Below are 18216 nucleotides of genomic sequence, written 5' to 3' on the forward strand. Positions count from 1 at the left end.
GTCAACTGAATTAGGTATATATAGGAATCTAAGGATAAATTTTCTTCTTCTTCGATGGCGCTACAGCCCATATCGAGCTTTGGCCTCCTGCAACAGTCGCCTCCAACTCCTCCTGTCCTCAGCGGCTGACTTCCAGTTTGTCACCTGGAGAAGCTGTGCTGCATCCCCTCTTACCTCATCTTCCCACCTCAGTCTGGGTCTTCCCACTTTTCTCTTTCCACCTGGGTGACCAGTCAGAATTCTTTTTGGGACGCGTGTATCCGGCATTCTCTGTACATGACCAGCCCATCTCAGCCTGAGGAGTCTCATGTGTGCAGAGATGCTAGGGGCCTTATATATATCGTACAATTCTCTATTGTGCCGGATACGCCACTGTTCGTCCTCTTTCACCGGTCCACATATTCTTCTCAGCACCTTTCTTTCAAAAGTATCCAGCATTTCAGCCATCTTTACTGTCAGTGTCAGCGCCTCACATCCATATGCCAATACAGTTCTTACAATGGTCTTATATATGGTTATTTTGGTTTTTCTGTGGACACTACGTGACTTAAACACTGGCACCAAAGAGAAGTATGTTTTGTTGGCTGCTGTGATTCTTCTTCTGATTTCTGCTGGATCCTCATTGTTCTCTGTCAGGCTGGAGCCCAGGTAGGTGAATTGATCGACCACTTCAAGGATAAATTTTAGTCAACTGAATTACATAAATATTAAAGGACCTAAGAATCAATCTTAGCCAACTGAATTAGGTAAATATTGGAAAACCTAAGGAAAGATCTTAGCCAACTGAATTAAATCAATGTTGGGGGATCTAATAAAAAAATTTAGTCAACTAAATTAGGTAAATATTGACATTAGTACTGGGCGTTGACGATAATTCCATCCAACGCCAACGTCGTTGTCGTTGGCCATTTTCAACTGTTGAAAATAACTGTTGAAAATAACGCCGACGTTGACGCAACTATAATCGATTATTTCTAGTGATTTATATAACTCAGGTCTGTTTTTAGTGCTTAATTCTCCATACTCGATGAAACCTCATTCATCACATATGTTATTATATTTTTTTAGATAATTTAGTAATTTAGCATACATATCCAAATTATCATAAGGCATTAAACGTAATAAAAAAATACGGTCCAAGTATTTCGAATTTTGATGCTTATTCAGCTTAGTTATTTGTAAGAATATAATGTCCAGTTTTGAAAAATTAATAAGATCGACGTTTTTTAAGAAAAAAAAATGACTTACATTATTTGATAGGTTTACTCCAAGCTCAATCTATTTAGGGTCCCACTTTTTTTAGCACAGTTCAGAAGTTTTTACACATCAAATTATTTATGTACAATATTTACAAGTCATAGATTATTTACAGATTGTTTTTTTACACATTTCTATATTTTAGAATTCATATTCAAAAACACCAGCTGTCGCACTTTTCCAGCCTTAAGACTGCACCTGCGGTCGGATATAATTTGTCCAGTCTTGGAAAAAATTCGTTCACAAGGAACGGATGTTGCTACAATACCGCATTGTTCTATGAAGATATTTTTCAAATTCGGAAAATATACTCCATGTTCCTTCCACCATTTCAGGGGACAACTCTTTCTATCAAGAAGATCCATTTCGAGATACATGTCCAGTTCTTTGCGGAATTTGTTATGTGGATTATTCACTGGCTTAATTTTTTCGACTACTGAATTTACTGCATTCCAAAATGATAACGGTTCGTCTGAAGATTCTGTTTGATTTTCAGAAATATCTTGCGAATAGTCTTGTTCTTCCGAGGGAGTAGGTACCCCCCTTAACAAAAGTTCGTGAACTATGTTTTTAACCACATTAACAGTGTTGGGATTCGAGTAATAATTCCCCTTAAAGCGTGGATCCATGAAGGTGCATAAAGACAGACATTGATTTTTCTCCAAATCGCCAAACCGGGTGCTTAAACCTTCACATAGTTTGTTTGCGATTTGTTTTAAAACACCCGAGAGTGGCATCCCATCTATCTTCTCACAAACAATGATCAATCCCTTTGTCAAAACAATTGGCATGCTGCCTGTTAAATACTTTTCGCCACTGATGGCACGTGTGACTTCTTCAAACGGCCGTAATATTTTGCATATTTTTCCACAGGCTTCCCACTCTTCTACGGTTATTAAAGGCAGGTCAACATCCAATATTGCTAAGGTAGCACGGACAGCTTCCTTTAATTCCACAAATCTCTCGATCATGTAGAAAACCGAGTTCCACCTTGTGACGATCGATTGAATTAGCCGCTTTGGTTTGGTTACATTTGTTCGCAGCTGATATTGTAAAAATTTCTCTGACGAAATTGTACTTTTTTTAAAATGCATTACGATTCTTTTAACTTTTTCTATTACTGGCTCAAATAACTTTAGAGCATCAGTAACAACCAGGTTAAGCGAATGCGCATAACAACCAAAATGTGGAATTTCAAGATGATTATGAAATGCGTTTTTAATGTTGGAAGCATTATCCGAAACTCCAAGTCTGACACGGTCGGACAGTTGCCAATCTGACAAAATGCGTTGTATTTCATCAGCAAGGTTTTTTCCCGTGTGGGATCTATTTAAAGGTGCACAATCAAGTACAATGGATTTGAACTCCAAATCATTTGTTAAAAAATGTATCGTCACAGCTATATAAGACTCTGTAAGACGAGAAGTCCAGCAGTCTGTTGTAAGGCACACATGTTTAGCCTCCTGTTTAACAAACAGTAGGGTTTTGTCAAAACATTTTTGGAAAGCTACCGGTAACATCGCATTGGAAATAGTTTTCCTAGATGGTAATACATACGATGGATTCAACATTTTTACGAATTCTCGAAATCCAGCATCCTCAACTAAACTAAATGGTTGCAGATCAACAAAAAATAGTTTTAAAATACATTCGTCAATCCTTTGTTTGTCATCTCGAGCCAATTTTCGAGGAATAAATGAAGTGATATTTTGTTGTTTTCTTTTTATTCCAACAACTGAAATACAGGTTGTAGATGTTGCAGGATTATCAGGCTCAGAACATCCTGGGGTAACATGGATTATAGGAGATTCTGCGTGCCCAACATTAGAAACCGTTCTGTGTTGACCACCTTCGTTGGATACATAAGCTCCAAGCGAAGAAAATTCAATCGGGTGCTTGTGCTTTAAATGGCATTTTAGATTGGAAATTGTTGATTTGTATGAGAGTGCACGCTTACAAACATTACATTTTGCAGTTTTTGTCTTTTCATCAGATTGGAAATATTTCCACAAATCACTCCGATTATTGTTCGCCATTGATATTTGATATCTATTTAGGAAGGCACTTCAACTGTTCAATCACACGACACTAACACTAATAATTATTATTCACTTAGAAATTGGTTTAGTCATAAAATTTATATCAAACACTTATGTATTTTTACTTCCTAAGTAAGACAATTAACGAAAACAGATTAAATAGACGCGCGACAAGCCAGTACAATCAAACTAAACGTATAGGAGATCGACACGACACTAACAAAAAAACAAACAAAAAATAGATCCAAATCGTATTAGGGAATCCCTATTAACGGGTGGTTCCCCTGATCATTGATGTATTATTATTATCTCTATGCCCCACAGACGTAATAATAATCCTACGATAAAGTTGAAAGTTGAAACTGTTGGAAGTTGGAAGACGTTGGTTTCGGTGTTGAAAACATTACCCTGTTGAAATATCAAAGACGTTGAAGATATATTTTGCTGGTCGTTGATAAATTAGATTGTCCCTTGGCGCTGCGTATCGGCCGTATTGGATGGGAAAATCAAAAAAAAACGTGCAGTAGGTACGTACATTACCAAAAGACCATTTCAAATTAGGCATAATATCGTTCACGAAGTGTAATCTCTTGACCCTTTTGATTTAACAAGCCAAACTGTTGAAAACAATAGGTACAAAACGTAGCTAGGCGGACGTTGGTTATTTTTTGCTTGTCGTTGATAAATTCGATTGTCCCTTAGCGCTGTGTATCGGCCGTATTGGATGGGAAAATCAAGAAAAACGTGCAGTAGGTACGTACATTACCAAAAGACCATTTCAAATTAGGCATAATATCGTTCACGAAGTGTAATCTCTTGACCCTTTTGATTTAACAAGCCAAACTGTTGAAAACAATAGGTACAAAACGTAGCTAGGCGGACGTTGGTTATTTTTTGCTTGTCGTTGATAAATTCGATTGTCCCTTAGCGCTGTGCATCGGCCGTATTGGATGGGAACATAAAAGAAAAACGTCTAGCAGGAGTTACATAACCAAAAGACCATTTGAAATATCGAGTAATGTTGTTCACGAAGTGCAAACTCTTAACCCTTTTATTTATTAGGCAGTTGAATCGTTGACTGCGTTGAATAATATTCGCAAGTAGGTATTATATTTCAACTATTGGCGCTAATTATTATCAATAGCGTTGGACGTTGAAACAATATAACTATTGTTTCCAACGGCTAGTTATATTTTGATACAGTACTAATTGACATGTTAATTATAAGATAAGATATGTTCATTTGTGAAAAACAGTGAATCCAATAATATTTAACAACATTCACAATTAATCATATTCAAGTAAATTAATCTATTAAATCAGTTTTGAGCATCATTGTGTTAAAAAAAATGTATTATTCTAATCTTGAATTCATTGAGGTTTGACCGAAACAAGTCTCTGTGAAGGAAGATGGTTTAAAAGCGTAGTCATTCTCCCCAGAGGCGTGAGCATTGGAAGGTTGGTTCTCCCTCTTGGCTTGGAAAAATAAAAAGCATCTGCTGCCTATCTCTGGAGAAGTTATTGGGGACATAAAACGTAATTACGCACCATAACATCAGGATTGCGAACATGTCCGTTGAGCAGCTTATGTGCTACTACCACCATTGCTACTTTTCTCCTAACGTCTAGGCGATCTAGTCCTAACATTCCAGCGCTAAAGTAAGAGGGATATAACAAGGGGTAGTACCCAAATGTATGTATGATAGGTATGTATAAATATAATAATATAAGTGACATGGTTACGAATTGTAGCCTTCATGAATAAGCCAGTATAATTTAATAATGCATTCACAATGATGTTTGTATCACATTTAAATTTTTTCAGTAATAACATAATTGAAATATCGGGTCATACTGGTGAAAACTAGTTAAGTTAAATATGTATTTTATTTACATTACAGTATGATAAATAAGCCAGCATAATTTAATAATGCATTCAAAATGATGTTTGAACCATATTTTAAAATTGTTCAGTAATAACACAAATGAAATATCGGGTCATACTGGTAAAAACTAGTTAAGTTAAATATTTTATTTACATTACAGTATGGTTATCATCACTGAATTGATAATACACCCAAGAAATGCCTTCCATTTCTTGGGTGTATTATCAATGTTTCCATTCAAATCATGTAGATTTGAATGGAAACCAATACATATTGCCACTGACTTATCTTTTGGTTCTAGCCCATTTAGCATGTGCTCTTGCCGTCTTCCTACGGGCTGTTATATTGCAGGCGGGCCACGCTACGCCAATTTTCGCAGAAGAGCCCGTGCCTCAAGCAAACCCGGGCCACCTTGGGGGGCACTCTTCCCACTGCGCGTCTGAACCCGAGACTTTAACTATCTCAACCAACGAAGCAACAAGCCACTAGCATTCCCAAAATGACAAAATCCCTAAACACCAAGCAAAAATTGACAAGTTCTCCTGCGCCGCTACGGGCGTCCACAGGCCACACGCATTTGAAGATATCAACTCAATTAGGATTTTTTTTTTTTTTTATAGTGAATACCTCACAAGAGTCCCAACTACTCCCGTCTGGAGCCAGTGAGACTATAGCATCCCCAATTGGGGGATGTTGTGAGGCTGAAGGTAAGTGGGGAAGGGAAAGAGGAAGGTGGGGAAGTACTTGGCTATTCAGATCTAGTCACTAAACATGGCAAAAGCCATTTGGAGCAACGTTTCAATTCTGAATGGTGGTCTTACACCAGGGCGATACTGGTAGTATCTTCCACTCTGGAACGTGCCGCAAATATACTATATATTATTTTAATTAATTGTGAAATAACACAAATTAATCAAATAAAATTTATTTGCGCACGTCGGGTTCGAACCTGCGACCTTCGGAATGGCAGTCCAATGCGTTACCACTGGACTACGCCGGCCGTCTTTTGTTGTATTTTTCTTAATTCTTTGGTTATCAGTAAGTTTAAATTAGGGGACGTTATTAAGTATTAAGTAAGTAATACGTAAGCAGATTTATTACAATTATTTACCTCCTCTTCCCCCTTGTCACCAAAAGTAAGCAAAGCTCTTACCCCCCCCCACCCCTCCCATGCTTACGTAAAAATTGGTACCTATATGCATTTTTCTGTTAATGTATTCTGTTTTTTAAGCGAGTACCTAAATGTATTAATTATTTGTGGGAATCCCCGAATACGTATTCGGTTTTCAAACATAGACAATGTGTGGATTGCCAATGTGTAAAAAAAAAATAACTACTGCTGAGCAGTGCTGACGTAATCACTATCTCGACCCCCCCACCCCCCCATGTCATCAAAAATAAGCAAAGCAAAGACCCCCCTGCCCCCCTATAGTGCTTACATAATACTTGAACGGCCCTTTAATAGCGCTGTGGAAATAATAATAATAATATTTGAATAATTTATATAGCACCGTTTTCGTGAAAAATCACCTCAAGGGCGCTGTACAAATATACCTATTAAATAATTAATACTAGAACTAGTGACTTACATCTAAGACTTATATCTAGTGACTTACAAGTAAGGCCTATAACTACTATCTTAATGACATATAAATTTACATATGTAGAAACATACAACTAACATGAACATTAACAATTTAATTTAACTAGCGCCAGAAGAAGAAGAATGAATAATGAATGAATTATTTACCATTTAATTAAAGTATTTCACAATATTGTGTAATTCTGTTTGTGTTGAATCACAGTAACATAAACCACATGCACATTCCAATCACATGCTTATGACTCATAATAAACCATCATAATATTTATTTTAAATAGTAATGAGAACTTTCCCACTGACGCACTTTGAAAATCATAACATTTCTGGGTATCACAAATTCGCATGAAATCAGGGCAAAAAACTAACCGAATTTATTGAAAATCTAATACTTTTTAAATACATCTATTTGAATTTCACCTTTTTTTTGAGAATGAATGCATACAAATCTTGGAAGCACAAATTAACCCACTTGCCGACATCCAATCGAGCTGAAACTCAGCAGATAGACTCGTTGTCAACGACAATGCATTCTATCAACTCTGAAACCGGATGACATTACAGCAGTTAATACTAACTAAATTAATGTCGTTCCTACCCGATAGGCAGCTCCTGGGTAGGAAGGTTCAATACTAAGTCAAACCAAAAAACATTTATACGTATATATATATTCTTTTAAAGTTTTAAGACATTTTAAAATAGATGAATTATTGTAAAATTGTTTTGTTTAAACCAATCAGGAAAAATAAGTGTAGATACTTAACAATATTATGTAGTTCTAAATTTACCACATAATATATAATTTGGAGTTAAAACATAAAATGGCTTAACTCTTTATCGTATAAATTAATTTAAATATCAATAAGAAAAAAATTGTGGTGTAATTTTTTTGATGGTACACTAGGCGCATTTGAAAATTTTCTTTATATGTAATATATTATTGTTTGAGCTGTTATTTTACAAGACAGGCATACAATTTGAAAACAACACAATGGTTCCTAAAATAAAAATAATTGTCACTTTATATTATTTTTACGGGGATAATTTGTCAGACTTGTTTCCTCCCTCCAAGGCGATCTCTTCAAGACCATACGGTCTTACAGAAATCGTTGAGTCTTCCTTACTGTTGTAGTTAGAAATATGATCTAAATGGTGTTAGAAAAGAAAACACCACGCTTTATATTCAAATCTAGAGGTTAACCGCATAGTAATTAAAATGTGCACCTTTACGAAAGCAAGGTATTGACAATAATTTGAAAAATTATTAATAATTTTTATTTGAATTGACAATAATAAAGTGAGGTGACGATAACGTTTTGTAATACATTTGTCTAATAAAATAAGTTTAATTTTATACATTTTTTAGTTTCAGTAATTTTAGGTACAACAAACGTGAAAGTGAGCAATTTAATTTTTTTTAATGTTTGTAGTCAAATTTTAATATTTCAAAATATATATGTTTATCTCTAAATAGTATAAAACAAAACCAAGTCGTTATCCTCATCTGTCTGTCTGTGCTATTAGATCTTCTAAACTATGCGACGGATTTTGATAGAGTTACAGAAGCTTTATATATATATACACGGTGTCCGGAAACTCGTAGTACAAGCGGGAAACTGGAGAATCTACACCACATGGGGAACCCAAAAAAACATAAAGTTTTTTGATTTGAGCATTTTCAAAAAAAAAAAAAAACCAAAAAAAAATATTTTTCGGCTATTTTAGGGTTAAAGTTTTTTCTGGTGTTTAGGGTTGAATAACAGATGTTTTAACCCTGCAAAGCAGAAATATTTTATGATTACACCGGGTTAAATGAAGGGTGATTTCAAAATAATGCTTCAAATCCGAGTTTCTTCATTTGTTTTACTTTCAAATAGTTTTAATTAGTTGGGTACTTTGATCTTCAGTAATAATTTATAAGAATTTGATTAAAAAAAAAAAAAAAAAAAATCAACTTCAAACTCGATTTACTCGATAACGAAAGCTCAAATAAAAAAAAATATATATGTACTACAAAATCGACTCCAAATGTGATGTAGATTCACCAGTTTCCCGCTTGTACTACGAGTTTCCGGACACCCTGTATATAGTATATTTATAGATTGTAGAGAAAACGAGCAACGCCGGGTACATGTCAGCTAATTTCTAATAATTAAATATTTAAGCGTATTTTATCACCTTTTATTTTTCGGATATGTTAAAAAATATTCCATTTATTTTGATTTTATTGCAAAGCGGAAATACTCCGACAGTCTTACAGAATATGCCTGAGGCCTGAGGAGTTAAATGTAGAAAATTTTTCCCCTTGGCAGCACAGAGCTTTTTTGTTTTTTAAATGTTTATAAAATAATAAAAGTTTTCTTGACTACCTCTGGTTTAACTTTCTGAATAATAAAAATCATTTATTGGTTTGACCTTGAACCAAGCAAAATTTTGGCAAGTGACGCTCTCTTTGTGCGATTTGTAATTGAAATTTTGCATAGGTTCAATTTTATAAGGGTAGCTATTCACTGATGTCTCTGAAAACATTTAAGAAACGGAAGAGAGTTTCGATATGTCTTAGTTTCAGCAATTGTTCGTCTATTTTGAATCAGCGGCCCAAAATTGCCGCTTGTTCTAATAAGCACGATTAAAATCTACAGCATTTATTGGTTTGGCTTTGGAGAAATAAAATTTTCATATATAAGGAATTAGACGGAGACTGCAGGATAAACCGAGGGATTATACCGAGGGACGAATCACATTTAGGAAAGTGAATTCTGATCAAAACCTTGTTCTGTAGTACCACCACCATAAGATTTGCTTTTCTTTTCCTAAACACGCTCATTAAAGAACATAGATGTATAATATTATTAAAATAAATACCGGAAAGTCCAATATGTCCTAAATCCTGTATCTAAATTTCGCTAATAAACAATTAGTTAATGTTAATTAAGTGTTAATCTCAAGTGACCTACCAGGTAAGTATGGTACTGTATAGATCATTGTAGAAATGTATTATATATTTGTACAGTGCCCTTGAGGTGATTTTGCACAAAAACGGCGCTATACAAATCATCCAAATATTATTATTATTAAATGTCCGGGAACCCTCTAACATTGCAAATGCAAGCGCTGATAATTTGATTTTAACTTATGAACTTACTTCCGCAAATGCCACCACCAGCCCTCCTTCTTGATGTTGATGAAGGACAGGTTCTCCGTGATGAAGATCAGGGTCCAGAAGATGAGCAGTACGATGCCGTGGCCCTTGGGCGGCACAGAGGGCAGTAGATACCTCCTTTCCAGTCCCATCAGGTAGGCGGAGAAGGGGAACATTATGATGGTCATTACGAGGGATAAAACCTGAAAATTTCATAAATTACAGTCAAAATAATAAAGGGATACAAACAGATTAATTTGTTATAAACCCTTAGCTACGTACCCCCGGTCTCACAGACACCAGCGATATTATTTTTGTGAATAACTAAGCGTGCAGGCATCTTTACACTTTGTGCGTCCATGTACCTTCCTCCGTCACACGCAGTGGCGCAACTGCATTTGTCGAGAACACATGTGCGTGCGTTTGCATTTGGTGATAAAAAAACTTCATCACCGGTCAAATAGTAACCAGAAGTTCCTATAATCATGGATCTCATTTTCTAAATATGTTGTTTTGTCAACCTTTTCTTGAGTTTATGAAAAGATTTTGATTTATCTAAGAAATAATATCAATTTTTAATGTTTCTATAATTTTAACTAATAGTAAAAACCCTCAAAATAATTAGTTTTATTTTGGGAGAGCGATAAATCGCCAACATCTCACCGAGAGTAGGTAGTTACGTGATTAAAATAGATGAAGGTGTTTACAGTGTAACTCTCTTATAATATTTTCCAACGAACTGGAAAGAAGTGAACATGCTAGAGAGAGATGATATAATGGAAACTTGGGATGGATTAGATAACCCCGGGATGGGAATGAAACTTGGCTAGCAGTTCGACGGATTGAGTTTGATGTTAAAAGCAGTTAAAAAACATACTCCCTTTTCAACACAAGTTATTAGACAAAGGTCTGTGTCTTAAGGTTCATAGCTTATTTATAAAGGATCTAGCTTATTTATATAGCATCATCGGAAGAGTTCATCACACATTGTCATTGAGGGGTGCCTGAGAAGAATGAAGAGGGCTAAAAACCTCCCTCTTCCCACTCCCTTCAGCTTCAACATACCCCAAATTGGGGGTTCCACTAGTTATTTTTAAAAAAAGCTATTGGATTGATAAAGAACCAAAATTTAAGCAGAAAAACGGGCCAGGTCTTAGTGGTTAGGCGGCAATATTCAGAAATTCTTACCATATATCCGTATATGTGGCCATCTTTATATAGAGTTGCTTGGAGAATGAAACGTGTGATTGCCAGAATAGGGACGTATAATGTGAAACATATTTGAACAATATATAATCGCACATACTGGACATCCATCACTTCAGTAGAGTATCTGGAAATAAAATAAAAGGAAATCACATAATTAATTCCTAAGTACTGGATATTAGCTGAATTGAGAAATGCGTTAGGTCCCCACGCTCTATCCCTACCAAAGATCAGGTACTTTCCAAAGGTCTACCTATATGCCAAACCAAAGTACCCTGTCAAAGATCGGTTGTTCTTGTTTCATTTCTTTTTTCTGTGTTAGGTAGTACTATTTTCTTGTTTACATATATTTCGTGATTTTGCGGTGTACAAATTTGTGCATTATTATATTCTTAAAATTAAATAAAAATTTTGGAATAATAAAAAATTATAAGCTGGTGCTTGTGTTTTAGCAGGGCTTCCCAAACTTTTTTCAACTGTGACGCCCTTGGGAAGTTGCCATATTTTTGCGACGCCCCCCCCCCCACCCCCAGTGACTAAAAATCTTAGCCCCCCGCCGCTCATTTGTACCAAGCGTAGTATTTTGAAGCCCTTCTCTTGAACGGGTCACGTAGTATGGGTACGTTACCTAATAACAATTTGTCAGAAAAACTCTAAAAAAAAAAGCAATTTTTTTCTTTGGTATTAATGAGAAGGATGTGCTTGTTTTTCTGAGAATAGTTTCTCAAAACGAGGTTGAAGTTTCGAAATCGCCACTCTAGTCTCTGCCTCTAAATTTATTTTTGATCTGTACTTATTTTTAATTACTGCAACTGCAGAGAAACCTGTCTCACACAAGTATGATGTCGCAAACGGTAATAAAACCCTTAACGTTGCAGGCTGATGGAACGATATTCTCGCTATAAAGATTGCCTCACGACGCCCCTGGTATGATCCCGCGGCGCCCCGGGGCGTCGCGACTCACAGTTAGGGAAGCCCTGAGGATATAAGTGCTATTTAATACAAGAAAAAAAAACATACATACAATGATAAAAAAATACAGGGTGTCTGGGGGTAAAGTGCGCTAACTTCGGGAGGTGATTCTACACGATGGTACAAGTAAAAAAGATATATAACTTTTTTAGAAGTTTCAACTTTTATTTCCCATACTAAAATATTTTTCTATAGAAGAATTTATTTTCCATACAAACAAATTACCTACCTGAAAATACCTGAAAATTACCTTAAAACGTCGAAATATATAATTTTTTTTTTTTTAAAGTGTAGTAGGAAAGGCTTTGTTAGTCTAAGTTGGTTGTTTACAGGTAAAAAAAATATAATAAGCAGTAATTGTTGATTGAGGACATATTGAATTATTTGGCGGGTTGGAAATAAGCCGACATAGCTCAGTGGTTCAGAGCACTTGACCAGACATCAGAAGGTACGGGTTCAATTCCCGTTGGCGGCATTTATTTTTACTCGGGAGATATTTTCAATTTGTATTGATATTTCAGGCTACTAATTATTGCTTATAATTATTTGTTATCCTGTATGCTATGCATAAAACTTTGTCTTATAAACATTAAAAAAATAACATTTAAAACATAATTTTGGCTTAGTTCGATCAACTAAAATGGATTTCTTACCTCCGGTACATAATGATCTGAATGATACCAAGAATGAGCAGGAAGCCCCCGATGACAGAGGCTCCCAGGGTCTCCATGAAGCACTGCGAGATGCCATGGTCTACCCACACTTCATCCAGGGTCACATTGGGCGGGCAGTATAGCATCATGTTGCTTGTGGTGTCAGCAAACTAAATAAACATGAATACAACCAGATGTAGGTACACCTCACAAGAGCATAAATACAGTGTCTATATATTGTAAAGACAGGGGAACTTTGTCGCCACCTGCTTGGACAGCGTGGTACGGCGGGTTGAGATAGGGGCTGTAGGAAGGGATGAAATACAGATGCCAGTAGCTTAATCCACATTTGAGCCGACTTCACAAAAACGAGTCGAAGAAACAACACATTCTCATGAAGCCTACATCAATTATGAATGGGTGTTCTGCTCATGTCTGTCTGGATTTACTGGAATCTTTAAGAAACAAATGGAACTTCGGAACATTTGAGAGTTTTCCGGAACCTTTTACAGAGGTACTATTACATAAAGGATGTGTAACAAGTAGTGATGTATAAATTTCCGGGAATTTATTTCTGGGCAATATTTCCGGGAATATTCCCCTGGACGGGGAATTTTGAGTTTAACAACATAATACCTCAAAAAGAATAATATTTATTAAATAAAAAATAAAATATACACACCTATGGTACATATAGAGCAGGATAGATCCATAAAAACTATTCCCATATATATGGGAATAGGATCCAAGAGAAAAATAACAAAAAAACACCGATCAAAATTATTTTAAAGTGAGTAGTATCTCTATATAATTTTATACTGCACAGTATTAGTAGCCTAGATATACTTTATGCTATTAAACGGTACATATAAAAAATCAATCGTAAAACTGTAAAAATGACACAACTTCACAGATCGTTACTGTTCATCTGATGATACCGATTGGACACTGACACTATCAACTTCGCTTCCACTTTCACCTTCATATTCTTCTTCTTCATCCGACAGGGACGAAGTTGTTGCCGACTCAGGATTATCTACGTTTTCTTCTTCCTCAGCACAGTCAATTGGATGTTTGCGTTTGCGAGTACCAGATAGGTTTGAAACGTTATGATGCGAAGCAATCTGCTCATCCGTGGAAGAAAGGGTTTTCTTGGGAGCAACTTGAGAGTCTCTTTCCACCAGGTCACTGGCGTGATTTTATCGACACACTTCCATAGGAATGCCTTGCTCCATGATTCTTCTTTAGCCCTATAATTGGGTAAATCAACAAGAACATTTGCACTATCAACAGTCTCCATATGACTTGCTACTTGGTCAATGAATTCAAGTGCTTCAAGTTGCTGTGCGTGGCTTAGCAGATGTCCTTGGGAACCTGGATCTAGTAGGGCAGCAGCCAGATGTATTGGAGCAATAGCAAATTCTTTGCGCTGCGCCGCCTTGTCCAGTATTTGCTTCTCTTCGGCAGGTGACAGTAGAGACGCTTGAAGAGTTTTACTTAGACTGCTCTCAATATCCTCAAAAGCATAAGTGGTAGGGAAGTCCCTAGAACAGGGGATGTCGTCTTAGATAACTACTAACACTCAATAAAGCATCCAAGAGAAGTGTAGAAACCATTTTATTAAAAATAATATAAATTCCGTTTTCGGGAATTTATTTCAGGTCGGGGAGTATTCCCGGGTCTACATCACCAGTAACAAGGTGTGTGGATCTTTCTACTTATTTTATATCTACGGTTTCGGTGTGTGGCACCTCCAGTATTTACACATTAAATATTGTGAATTGGTTAGATTGCCAACCCTGGAATTTTTTGGCACAGATCGGTTGCCACACCTGCGATCGAATCAGAAAGCCTGATGTGTTTGAATCGAAGCAGAAGTCATTTCCTTGTTCAACGGCCCAGAGCAGTGGGCATCCTTTTGGTTGGTGACCAACGGATCTGCTCAATTTCGTCATCATTAATTTTATAAAACTGGAGCCTTCATCCTTAGTAATCGAAAAGTATCTTCCGATCCTGCACTATCACGGGCTTTTTGTCTTGGGGACAAGATTGACAAGGCAATTCTAGAACTGACAAGAAGATTATTGGTTGCAATTCAAGCTGAGATGAGTTGCTGCTACAAACTGTCTTTAACCAGATTATTTGTTGCAATTCAAGCCGAGATGAGTTGCTGCTACAAGCTGTCTTTAACCAGATTATTTGTTGCAATTCAAGCTGAGATGAGTTGCTGCTACAAACTGTCTTTAACCAGATTATTTGTTGCAATTCAAGCCGAGATGAGTTGCTGCTACAAGCTGTCTTTAACCAGATTATTTGTTGCAATTCAAGCCGAGATGAGTTGCTGCTACAAGCTGTCTTTAACCAGATTATTTGTTGCAATTCAAGCCGAGATGAGTTGCTGCTACAAGCTGTCTTATTACCAGATTATTTGTTGCAATTCAAGCCGAGATGAGTTGCTGCTACAAGCTGTCTTTAACCAGATTATTTGTTGCAATTCAAGCCGAGATGAGTTGCTGCTACAAGCTGTCTTTAAGCATATTATTTGTTGCAATTCAAGCCGAGATAAGTTGCTGCTACAAGCTGTCTTTAACCAGATTATTTGTTGCAATTCAAGCCGAGATGAGTTGCTGCTACAAGCTGTCTTTAACCAGATTATTTTTTGCAATTCAAGCCGAGATGAGTTGCTGCCACAAACTGTCTTCAACCACGATGCAATCAGTATCACATCTTTGCTTATTTAAGAAAGCCCTTTTTTGCCAGACAGTTTAATTTAGGATGCAATTTTTATTGAATATAATTCTTAAATGCCTTAACTCCCTTTTTTGTTATGCAAAAACCCCCATCCTTTACAGAGCATTAGTTTATACTTTACAAATCAATTTTATTAAATGTTGCCACATAATTCCTTTTAAATCGGATACTGTGGGTGTGGATTTACCAATGTCATATTCCTTCGCTAACTTGGTACAATTCTCTCCACTATTTCCGGTATGGGTTGCTTTTAGGTTCAGCTTGGTTGGAATGTCGAGCTTAGCACACAAATCAGTAAATAGGTCGTAAACTACCAATATTACACATATAAGTAAAATACTAATTTAAATTTAGTGGATTTGAACATTATTATGCATCATGAAGTCATCCAGGTAATTATTTATGTAACTGCCGCACTTTTAGGCGCAGATTATGGAAATTACACTTTGTTTCAACAATTTTTACAGGAAACAACTGTTTACGTGCACAAAATAGGTTATAGGTTGTTATTTTGGGTTAATTAAGTAATTTATACGCATTTAAATTGAAACGAAACTTTCGCAAGTGTCACCACTTACTAAAAAATCCAAAATGGCGGCAAAGGGATCGTTTTGTAAATTTTGAATAAAAATGAAATTATAATTCCTCTTTCACCATCTCTCCCGACGTAAATGGTTGTCTTGTAGAAATTAAGTTGAAACGAAATGTAATCTCCATAATCGGTGCATATTAAAAGTGCAGCGGTTAGGAAAATATTTACTGTAATCCATATTTAGAATTCGTTTTTCGATATTCAATCAATTGGATAAAATAACTTTACAATCCCACCAATTGAAACGGACTTCCAAACCTCACAAAATATTCACATTTGAAAATCAATTCCGAACAGCGGCAAATATATTAAAAGAAAAAACAAACAATCGAATAATTAACTGCGTATCACAAAATAAATTATACAAACATTTTACCACAGTATCAAGAAACAGAAAACAGACGTAACTAACCTGGAAATATTTAACCGGTTACGTTTGATGTCTTTTCAAACACTCGGTGAACAGGTCACAGATAGAAACATACTCAAGTAAGTTAAATATTTTTCCAATAACAATTTTATTATTTATCACTCCAATTTCTGCACTTGCAAGTCATTACACATATTTTCATAAGCAACTACAAATCAGCTGTCACCTGCCAGAAGTAGAGATGGCGATTAGTAGATGTCACAGATCGATGATATTTTTGTCCCGGAGTCCCGGTTACAAGGAACTGGTTCCTTTGCCGTCATTGGAACCGCTGGGATTATTATTTTTTTTAGGTCCCGGTTTCGAATCTTTTTTCTTAGAATTTCTCTAGCCAGTGGTGATGATTCAATCAGGAGATACAGTGATATATACAGGGCCGGCCCTGATCCAAACGGTTCCTGGTTCGAGTAAAATTTTTACTTTGTTTTTGTGAAACAGAATCTCAATAGTTAGGTATTATCAGCGCCTTGGCGTCTTAACGATTCGGCGCCCGAAGAGGACTTGGCATAAATAAACCACTTGGACTTGGATACATATGGTGTGAAGGTTATGAGGGCTGGGTAGGAATCTAGGGATGAGTGTGGTCCAGGAGTGACAGACGTATGAACATGTCCCTCTCACTGCGGCGCAAGGCGATGGGTGAAGAGACAAGTTGGAGAGGTCAAAGGGTCTCCACAAACTAGCCTCTCTCGATCTTGCATGCCACGCAGCTGCTGGGCAGGCGCATCCTGAACACACCTCATCCGATGAACCCGGGCACCCCTGCTAAATAACCAAACGTAGCGAACCAGTTGAGGTGACCTATGGCAGAGATGTTGGTTATCCAATAAATGGTTCCCGGGGCAGCGGTACGAAAAGCAGTCTCACCAATTGAATAAAGAATTATATGGTATTAACAACTGTAGGTAGGTAGCAATTTGCTATAAAAATAACCCGCTAGCTACTTACTGGCCACAAATGCACAAGAAGAAATACGAATTTTGGAATATCGACAAATGATAGCAATAAAAAAACAGAACTTTTATTCATTCCTTAACTCCTGCTTGTTAAGTTCACATCATTTCATTCGGTTCTTTTCCCTATAATATTTCCATCCATATTATTTTCAACTTCCGATTTCATGTCCGGGTTAAATCTTCCCCATAGGAAAAACTAAATGCTTCCACACACTTTTCCACAAATGATCATCTAGTCAATCAACATTATGCAAGTGCATTCTGTAAGCAAAATAAATACAAAACAATACAAGAACAAAACGTCAACTCACCAGAGATCAAATGGGAAAATAATTCACCGACTCCAGATTTTTTCATATCAGAGGGTTCGGCTCGGTAGAACTCCTAACAAGGCCTATAAATCCTACTGATCTCTCAACAAATATTTAAAAAATCTTTCATTATCCTACATGAATTCAAAATGACCGACTTTGGAACCTTTATATATAAATTAAGAGAGCTAGGTATAATGCCAGTAGCCGAAATAACGAAAGGTAATATTTTTATAGTCCGAGAATGCCAAATTCTTTTAATTTCATTTCCTAAATCTGTGTATTTTCTTATTTTTTCATTAACAGATTTTTGAATATTACAGGAATTTGGAATAGTGACATCAATGATATTAGTTATTTTTTAAATTTTGTCATGTAAAACTATATCGGGTCTATTATGACTAATCTTTCGGTCTGTTAG

General features: G+C 36.2%; 1 protein-coding gene across 1 annotated transcript in view; it reads right to left on the minus strand.

The window, feature by feature from the left end:
- Positions 1-16701, minus strand: part of Hmt-1 (ABC transporter ATP-binding protein/permease Hmt-1) — a 34037-nt gene extending 17336 nt beyond the window's left edge. The window contains exons 1-4 of the mRNA XM_089636619.1: positions 16511-16701; positions 12756-12925; positions 11113-11257; positions 9928-10127 (exon numbers count right to left, since the gene is read on the minus strand). Of these exons, the coding sequence (XP_089492745.1) occupies positions 9928-10127; positions 11113-11257; positions 12756-12904 (494 nt within the window). The 5' untranslated portion in view covers positions 12905-12925; positions 16511-16701. The remainder of the gene's footprint in view (positions 1-9927; positions 10128-11112; positions 11258-12755; positions 12926-16510) is intronic.
- Between the last annotated feature and the right edge of the window lie 1515 nt (positions 16702-18216).

Source organism: Hesperophylax consimilis, chromosome 10 (assembly GCF_061612785.1).
Source record: "Hesperophylax consimilis isolate HC1 chromosome 10, BYU_Hcon_1.0, whole genome shotgun sequence".
Classification (NCBI taxonomy): Eukaryota; Metazoa; Arthropoda; class Insecta; order Trichoptera; family Limnephilidae; genus Hesperophylax; species Hesperophylax consimilis.